Source organism: Lactuca serriola, chromosome 7 (genome assembly GCF_051521515.1).
Source record: "Lactuca serriola cultivar US96UC23 chromosome 7, Lser_US96UC23_V15, whole genome shotgun sequence".
Classification (NCBI taxonomy): domain Eukaryota; kingdom Viridiplantae; phylum Streptophyta; class Magnoliopsida; order Asterales; family Asteraceae; genus Lactuca; species Lactuca serriola.
In genome coordinates, this window is record NC_136414.1 from 15,273,832 (window position 1) to 15,283,480 (window position 9,649).

Genomic DNA, 9,649 nt, shown 5'->3' on the forward strand with positions numbered 1-9,649 from the left:
AATGAGAATTGGAGATCTCATCGATAGTAGTGCAACGACGGAAAGATGGACGGAATCGGAGTTCAGATGAAAGAGTTATGAATTTCGAATGGAGTTTTCATGTCCCGGCCTACTAAAGATAATATATAAGTAATATACTTATAATATATTAAAAATAAAGTCAAAATTAGCCAATGGAGTCTAAACGAGAGTTGTAGAGCATAATCTCACCTTCGCGGCGATATAAAGAACGTCGAAAACGGAGTTCGTATGCGAAAGTTATGAATTTCTGAAGTTCGGGGCGCGAAACCCCAAAACTGTCAGAGACCACGACGTGGCAAGCAGTGCCACGACGTGGCAAGTGTCCTGTCACCTCCGGGAGGCCCCCAGATGCAACTTGGGATGACGCATGCAGTGACGACCAAGCCCACGACGTGGAAAAAGGTTGCCACGACGTGGCAAGGGCCAAATTTGCCCTGTAAATAGATTTGAAGGGCCAGCCGTTTAGGGTTGCTATTTTCTCTCTTCTCTCTCCCGTTTTGCATCGTTTTGCGTGCCAGAAATATCCCGAAGCCCCGGTATTGTTCCCAAGCCCCGAGGCAAGTCCCAAGATCCCGAAGATCCCGAGAAGTGCAGTTCCCGAGCCGAAGCTCTGCCCGCGAGAAGTTCGATTTTTGAAGAGATCTTCCAGATCTGCTGAGGATTACTACTTCTGCAAGTCGTAGTGCTGTCCGATCATCTTCTGATCAAGTGAGTGTGTAGTTACTTTCTTCTAACGCATAATTATGAAGTATTTTATACGGAATACGTATTATGTGTATAATTTTGTGGTTATGTGTGTGAATGTGTATTCACTTTCTTCTAACTCATAGATATGATTTATTCTCTATGAGATGTGTGTTATGTGTGTGTGTGCCTCATCTGTTATGTGAAATATGTGTTGATTAAAGCATGCTACACAGGTTTTTAAACTATGTATAAAAATGTATATTTTTATCTACTAATATGTTGGGTAGAACATGGGTAGATAGTTGGTGTGTAATAAACAGATGAGAGGCCTCGTTGTTGTTTGATCTAGTCATCTAGCGGAGTTTAGATGACGACCACATACTTTTCTAGATAGTCTTGTGGAAACATTAGCAGGTTCGCCACCTGTAGGTGTTAATGAACTTGGGTGTTCATTCGCTGCACTCCATCCCCCTCATGGTTGCCTTATTTGACTTATATTGCTGAGGTACCCCCGAAGCATGTGTTGTCGCCCCGATGAAATATTCTTAGACTAGGTCCCTTATGATTAGTTGTATTAGGGACATTAAAGTGAGAATAACGGGAATGGGTAATTGGGTTATTGTTGGTTGGTGAAAATTAAATATGATTATTTATTGTGGGTTGAAAACCCTATATGCTCACCAGGCTCCTAAGCCTGACCCACTCAGTTTTATTTGTATTACAGGAAGTGGCGCGAGGGCATGAGATGGATGAACCATCAGTTGTTTTGTTTACAAGTCTGTATATGTATATATTTGTTGAATGACTTGTAATGTTATCGTTTATGCTTACATATTTGTTGAATGACTTGTAATGTTATCGTTTATGCTTATTGGTCTGTATCGGAACATGACACCCCGAGTTTTGATTATATAATGAAAAATACATTTCTTTTATGAAATGCTTTGGTAAACATTGTTTTATCATGTTTTGTTTTTGGGAACAAATTCCGCAACTCTTCAAATCAAAAGGATTTACTCTGAAAATTATTTTAAAAGCATAAATGAAATCGGTCTTTTCTGGCCGAGATTTTGGGGATGTCACATCTACAGACCTAGTGATAATGTGGTCTTTGTAGCAAGAAGGGGAGTCTTTCGAGAGAGAGAATTTATAAGCCATGGAGACAGTGGGAGGCAAATTGACCTTGAAGAACTTCAAGAGTCAAGTGGTGAAGGAACTTCAAACCCTAGCCCTCAACTTGAGGAGGAAACTCCTGTTGAGCCAATTGACGAGTCTGTACCTCTGAGGCGTTCCACGAGAGTTAGGAATGCACCTGAGCATTACTATGGTTTCCATATTACTGCGGAAGGTGAGACACTTATTAGTGATGAGACACTAGTAGGTCTGGATGAAGCTAACAGTTACGCGGAAGCCATGGCAGGCCCTGAGTCTGCGAAATGGAAAGAGGCTATGGATAGTGAGATACAATCCATGTATGACAATCAAGTTTGGAACTTGGTTGAGAATGTACCAGGTCGTAAGACTGTAGGGTGCAAATGGATCTTCAAGAAGAAGACCGACATGGATGGTAATGTACACACTTATAAGCCTTGACTGGTTGCAAAGGGCACTACTAGAAAAACAGCCTTTAATGACGCGCAAACAATGACACGCAGTGATTTACGATACGCAAAAGCATGCGTCCAAAAATTAATGTCATCTCTTATAAAATTTGAAGGATAGAAGACACGCATTTGTGCGTGCCCTGAAATTAGTGTTAGAAAAGAAAAAAAAGAAATACGGAGGACGCCTATTATAAAATGTGTGTCAAGTAAGTGTGTCGCTTTATATTTTTTTAATGAAACACGCGTTTTGAGCGGGAAATGAAATCCCCAAAAATTAAAACCCCGCCTTTGTGAAAAAATAACCCCCCTCCCAGTCAGCAAGAAAGAAGCCTAGGTCTTCGTCTTCCTTTCTCTCTCTCTAACCTAAAACTCATCTTCTTCGTTGTAGCCTTTCTCGCCGTTACATCCATTGGCGCCATTGCCACCACCATGCCGCTCTATCTCCCTCCGTTTCTCACCCGCCTATTGGATCCCCAAAATTAAAACCCTCGCCTCTTCCAATTAGCAAGAAAAAGCCCTAGGCCTTCGTCTTCATAGCATAATTGCTCTTGATTTTATGATCAAATGCATCGAGACGACGATGATAACAATCTGCATAAAGAATCCAAATATGTGAAATAGAGGCAAGGGACGATTCTACTTCTTTTTTCAAGAACCCTATTCAACATATGCCGACTCTCACACACGCATAGACTTATCACTATCTTTATCTCTATCTCTCTCTCTCTCTCTCTCAAACACACACACACAAAATTGAAGGGACGATTCTAGGGCTTTTTTTCAAGAACCATTCAAAATGTAAAGGAGTGCTCTCTACAATAGTTTGGCGACTTCATCTCACCTCACCTCGTCAGCGACTGTGACTCCTCGAAGATTTAGGGTTGTGCTCGGTGTTGTGTTCAGTGATTCAGCAACTAACTGAGGTCTAAGGTTATGTTGTTGTATCAAATTTTAAAGTATCATCCTCAGATGCTTCAGATGTTCCTTTGAACACGAAGATAACAGCTGACTGCTGATGCCGTCATTTCAATGGTGTGGAGGAGCTTCCTTTGCACCCACACATCCGACATCTCTTTCTTCAACCAAAAACCCGCCGACGTTCGCCATCCTCAACTTCCATTTGTTCCTGAGGGATAAACTGAAAACAGGGATGCCCTGTTACAGTTTTTCATGTCAACCATCGTATTTAGCTTTAATGGCTCAAGATGATTTTGACTTCAATCTCTGCATATATGATGGTAACCCCCATCTCTTCTTCTTCCTCAAAATAGTCTGAAATCTGATCAACATGCTTCTATCCGAGCCCGCTTTTCTTTTACTCTCCCCTTTAAGGTATATCTTACTTGTCCATAGCACAAGAATCAGCAGCAAAAATTCAAATCGAGGATATGATGTTTGGTGATTGTTCTGTGATGGAGAAATAAGGAGAGTGTAGCATCTTCCAAAATTCCAAATCTGTCCCCCATGGATGCTGCTAACTACGAATCATCTGAGCATCTCCTTCTTCTTAAACAATCCCTTTCTCTTTTACAAGCTTCTGCGGATGTTTCTAGAAGGAACGAATTCCTCAAATCTTTTCCGGTAAAACACAAAGGAGGAACAGGCGCGAATCTTGAATTTGTGGTTCATTTACTACACGAAATCTATTTTCCAGGAAATGATAAAATATTAGGATCAAGTCGATTAAGCGACTCAATGATCATGTGGGACACACTCAAGTATTCCCTTGTGTCTACAGAAATTGCTGCAAGATCTGAAAAAACTTCACATGCCACCAATTATAACATTAGTTCATTGTATGAGGAATTAAGATCTTCTAGTGGCTTCATTTTGTCATTGTTGCTGAAAATTGTCCACAACATTCATGCCCAAAATTCTCTTGATGTTCTTTTAAGATTAAGGTGTATTCAACAGTTTGCTAAGTCTATACACGCTACTACTCTAAATGAACTACCTGGTCATACAAACAGAGTTGAAGGTATGTTATTTCTTTTACTTTAATGAGTTTGCATGTTTTTTGTGAAATTGATTTTGTTGATATTGTTTTTTTTTGTTTTCAGATAATATGATGAGCATATTGGAAAATGCTGACATGGGCATACGATTCCCTGATGTACAGTTTTGGACAATGGCATCCAATCCTGTCCTTGCATCTGATCCTTTTTCAACTTTAATGTGGATCCTCTTCTGTCTTCCAGTCCCATTTATGTCCTCTGACAAATCATTCTTGCCTCTTGTTCATATGTGCTATGTTGTCTCCATTACTCAGGTTTATATAACTTCTCTTCTTTTTGAGTAAATTGTAAACCTACTTTATCCTTCTTATCAATATAGACAAATATATTTTACTCTTTCTAGTTTCTTTAATCTATTTATCCTTTGGTGTAAGTCATTTGTTTTCTTTTGTTAATTCTATCTTACAGGCTGTAATAACATACTTTGGGAAAAACGAATATGCTATGGATGATTTCAGTTACCATGAATCTCTCATCACAGACATATCCAATCTTAAGAAGGTGTGCACTGTTATGGAAATTAATGAACTCTTCAAGTTTAGCACCGTTTAGTGGGGCCCATAGATCATCACAATCATTTGAAGATATTTTGCTTATGGTTTTGCTGAAGAGTTTGTTGAAATTGAAGAGTTGGAGAAGATGTTCAAGATTCCAACATTAGAGAACATTGTTAATGATGAGGTGTCATGTTCTCTGGTTTTAAAATGGTTGCATCATTTTGCTAGAGAATTTGAAGTAGGGGTTTTGTACAAAACCCCTGTTATCCCATTTAAGTTGATGGTTTTGCCTTACCTCTACCAAGATCTCTTACAAAGGTTCTTACTATTCTTTTAAAAAAATGTCTTAATTAAACTATGATTTTGATCTTTATCTGATTTATTAGGGCCTTTTTTTAATCTTCAGGTACATAAAATAGAAGTGTGTTGACTGTGGAGCAGTTCAAGATGAACCTGCATTATGCTTGTTGTGTGGTAAATTGTGCTCACCAAGCTGGAAGACATGCTGCAGGTTTATTTAATGCTTAATTTTATTTAATGCCAAGATAAATTACATTTTTTGGTCCCCGAGTATTGCTGATTTTTGCAATTTTGGTCCCAAAATTACTAGATTTACATTTGCAGTTGTCGTTATTTGCTGAAATATTTTATGCATGACATGCTTCAGTATCAAATGGGTTCAAGGATTTTATTTCCATATTTGATGGAAGAACTATTTCTTCGCATGTCTGCACAAAACTCAGCTCTTCCAGCTATGGTTCAAATACTTGCAGACTTTGCTACTTCTGATGGTTAGTCCTCTATCCAACTCTTTGACATCCTTATGAGTCTTCTTTCATGTCTTCTTTCATGTGTGCTTTCCAAAGTTCTTCCCATTTTAGGGAACGATAAAGATCAACACCGGCCAATTTTTGCAAATGGTATGCTGAAAGACCATTTAACTCCTTGTTTCCATGATTTATTTTCACTAATTCTATCATCTATTGGTTCTTTCATACTCATGCATCTGCTATCTCAAATCTTACATTTATTTTTATTTGTGTTATCGTTTTTTCTAGCTTTCAGGTGTTGGTGTCAAGCCTGTTGGAAATACAGTGTGGAGTACCCTCTTTCATCAATTCTTGATAGTGATGTCATGTGAGAAATCATTTTTCTTTTTTATTGTTGTTTCCTTTTGATTCTATGATATATGTAAACATTATTTCTCTTTCTTTTTTTATCTTATGGGTTTAAGTGCAGGTCGTTTCTAAATTCTGCCTTTGAGTTATTATTGCAAAATTGGGCAACTTCACGTGGTCTTAAGGTTTGCAATTGTGAATTACAAAATCATTAATATTACACAACTTGGGACTAAAAAACATAGTATGTGGTAGTCAAGATGTGATTGTTTTGACTATTGTAAGTGATATGCTTTACTTGTAACTTGTAAGTAATTTTCTATATGACATGCTGACCCGCAGGTAATATTTACACCAAAACCAAATGGTTGAAACAGAGCCTAATTGTCCCAATCACTTCTTACAATATTGTATTGTTGATGCTGATATGAAGCAAAAAATGTTGAGGCTGTCAAGGTATTCAGTATTCTCTTTCTTTTTTGTCATTTTCAAAAAAATATTTAAACTGACATGTATTTTCTTTATGCAATGGACTTAGCTGAAGAGTCTTGCTGTTGCTGCATTGACTATTGAAGTTCCTGCTGAAGATTGGGGAGATGAACTCAAGTCCTAATATCGTTCCAAGTTTCCTAGAACTACTCAGAGTCTTACCTGAGGTTTTAAAATTCACTGGAAGCTTATCTATATTATTATTAAATTGGTTTTTGGAGTTGCTAATAATCTATTATTATGCTTTAAAACAGGAAGATTTTAATTACAAAATAGTTGCACTTACTAATAGACATAGAAAATTTGAAAATGAACTTGCCTCTACAATGGATGGTGCTCTTATGATTTTCACTGCATGTTTAAATATTCCATAATTAAAAGAACAGGTGACTTTTTTCTTTTTCTTTTTCTTTTTAGCAATAACAAATTAGTATTAGTAGTTAGAATCTGCAAAGGGGTAAATAAAGTCAATTTAGTTAGGATTTATGCATATATTGTATTAGTCATTAATCATGTTTGTGTGCTCTTTTGTTGGGCAGGATCATCGGGCAGGATCATTTAGGCATAATTATAATATAAAACTAAAAAAAATTCATTTTTTGATATATATTTTTTGTTTTGTTTTGCAGAGGATACTAAAGAGCAAAGTGATAGTGATGCCCTTGACAATAATCCACAATACTGACTTGGAGTTGAATTTGGCTAAGTCATTATTAAGTGAGATGGGCCAATGTACAACTGTTTATCCATATAATCAGTTGTGTGGAGCATTAGTCTTAAAGAATTATGAAAGGCAAGATGCAACTTTACTTAGTTAGAATTTGATGTACATAGTAGATTAGATGCAAATTTATATATTGTAAGAAATAGAATTGTATGACATTAAATTTATGCAATGGATTCTAATTTTTGTATATGGTATTTTATTTTCTATTATGAAACATTAAATACAAATTTAATTTTCAAAATAAGTAAATCTATAAATAATATTTTTTTTTAACATTTAAAATTATGATACGCAAAAATGTGTGTCATCTTCATTTATGACATGGCCTTTCTTGACAGGGGCTTTCTTGATACGCATTACGTGTCATTAACACGCGCGTCGTAAGGTTACGACACGCGAATGTGTGTCGTCTTCCTTTATGACAGGGCCTTCCTTGATACGCATTGCGTATCGTAAATGCGCGTCGTAATTGCGCGTCGTAAATGTGCGTCGTCTATAGACGACGTGCAAAAGCGCGTCGTCTCTCTTTATGACAGGGCCTTCCTTGACGCGTATTTGCGCGTCGTCTGAGCCTTTTACGACGCGCAATGAGCATCGTAAAAGGCTGTTTTTCTAGTAGTGGGGCTTCTCTCAAATTCCTGGAGTGGACTATGATGAGACCTTTTCTCCAGTAGCCAATATTAAGTCTATTAGGGTTATGTTAGCCATAGCTGCATTTCATGACTATGAAATTTGGCAAATGGATGTCAAAACCGCTTTCCTTAATGGAAAGTTGACTGAAGATGTTTACATGAGTCAGCCAGAAGGTTTTGTCAGCAACGAGTACCCGAATAGACTGTGTAAGCTTGAGAAATCCATTTATGGATTAAAGCAAGCACCTCACAGATGGAATCTTTGCTTTGATGAAAAGGTCAAGGAATTTGGCTTTTCTAGGAGTGAAGATGAATCTTGTGTTTATGTCAAGGCTAGTGGGAGTATAGTTAGCTTTTTGGTATTGTATGTGGATGACATACTACTCATAGGAAATGACATCCCAACTCTGCAGGAAGTTAAGTCCTAGCTTGGGAAGTGTTTCTCTATGAAGGACCTAGGAAAAGCTGTCTATATTCTAGGGATAAGGATTTTGAGAAACCGGAGTAAAAGACTAATTGGACTTAGTCAAAGTACATACTTGGACAAGGTGTTGAAGAGATTCAGCATGCAGAACTCCAAGAAAAGGAGAGTTACCCATCTAGAGTAACGCCAGATTGAGTAAGACACAAAGCCCAAGTACTGAGGCTAAGATAGCAGAAATGAGTCAAGTACCTTATGCTTCGGCAGTAGGCTCGTTCATGTATGCTATGACGTGTACTCGAACTGATGTAGCCTTTGCCTTGAGCATGGTTAGCAGGTATCAGGGGAATCCCGGCAAGGCACACTGGACTGCGGTAAAGAATATCCTCAAGTACCTACGGAGGACTAAGGACTGGGTCCTTACCCTCGGTGGGAGTGATGACTTGAGAGTTGTAGGGTATAGTGATGCTAGCTTCCAAACTAACAGGGATAATTTCCGCTCTCAGTCGGGCTGGGTCTTTACCTTAAACGGGGGAGCAATCACTTGGAAGAGTTCCAAGCAGGAGATAGTGGATGATTCCACTTGTGAATCAGAGTATATAGCAGCGAGTGAGGCAACAAAGGAGGCAATATGGCTAAAGAACTTCATTGGAGACCTTGGAGTTGTACCAGCTATAAAGGAGCCCATGGAAATTTTCTGTGATAGTGAAAGTGCGGTTGCCTTAGCCAAGGAACCAAGGGATCACGGGAGATCCAGGCACATCGACAGAAAATATCATTTTATCAGACATCGCATAGAAGAAGGAATCCTCGTGGCAAAGAGGGTATCATCGGATGAGAACCCAGCAGATCCCCTCACGAAGGGACTGAGTAGGGTTAAGCATCTCCAGCATGCTCGGAGCATAGGGCTGAAGGATGATATAAGTTTTAGTAGTTAGATAAATTATGAAATTTGTAAAGTGTAATTGGCATTAGATGATGAATAAAAGGTGTTTTATTTATGAGTAAAGTGTTGCTATCTCTTGTCGATTGTTTACTATATTTCGTTTGCATGTTTTGACTTCTAGAATAATTATGATTGGTATATCATATTATTCAAACCTCCACAGTCGATCATATGTCGGAAGTAGGTATGAATCAAGACTGTCATGATTGGTTGCAGAGGTCTAAGGTGTTGGACATGGCTACAACAATCATGAGTGCTCATAAGTTCTGAGCATTGGACACAACCCACGATCACCGGAATCACTTCATGGAATTTTATCTCGAGTGATCGTGAGACGGTAATATCATATAAGTCTTCAAACCTAGAGATACGATTTGTTACTTACGAGTTGGTTATGCATTGATTGTACGAAATCGCATTGGTAACTCGATGTTATAAAACGTGCTTTTGTGTGTAATTCAATGAGTGGTAGAACAAACATATGAGTCGAAG

General features: G+C 38.1%; 2 protein-coding genes across 4 annotated transcripts; both read left to right on the forward strand.

Annotated features, from left to right (window-relative positions):
- The first annotated feature begins 3,776 nt into the window (after window positions 1–3,776).
- LOC145063754 (E3 ubiquitin-protein ligase PRT6-like) lies at window positions 3,777–5,243 on the forward strand. Its single transcript, XM_079011341.1, has 5 exons — window positions 3,777–4,290; window positions 4,373–4,581; window positions 4,736–4,828; window positions 4,940–5,142; window positions 5,231–5,243. The coding sequence occupies exons 1-5, from the start codon at window positions 3,777–3,779 to the stop codon at window positions 5,241–5,243; spliced, it is 1,032 nt and encodes a 343-aa protein (XP_078867467.1).
- A 4-nt stretch (window positions 5,244–5,247) lies between these two features.
- LOC145062793 (protein SHOOT GRAVITROPISM 6-like) lies at window positions 5,248–7,109 on the forward strand. 3 transcript variants are annotated; one of them, XM_079010386.1, is made up of 8 exons: window positions 5,248–5,335; window positions 5,492–5,615; window positions 5,691–5,744; window positions 5,883–5,961; window positions 6,064–6,127; window positions 6,285–6,398; window positions 6,481–6,598; window positions 7,061–7,109. In XM_079010386.1, exons 1-6 carry the CDS (start codon window positions 5,327–5,329, stop codon window positions 6,312–6,314), a joined length of 360 nt encoding a protein of 119 aa, XP_078866512.1. In that variant the 5' UTR covers window positions 5,248–5,326; the 3' UTR covers window positions 6,315–6,398; window positions 6,481–6,598; window positions 7,061–7,109. The 3 variants fall into 3 exon arrangements, 2 of the variants coding, with proteins under 2 accessions (XP_078866512.1, XP_078866513.1); XR_013687726.1 differs by lacking the exon at window positions 5,691–5,744 and having other exon boundaries at window positions 5,890–5,961; XM_079010387.1 differs by lacking the exon at window positions 5,691–5,744.
- The last annotated feature ends 2,540 nt before the right edge of the window (window positions 7,110–9,649 follow it).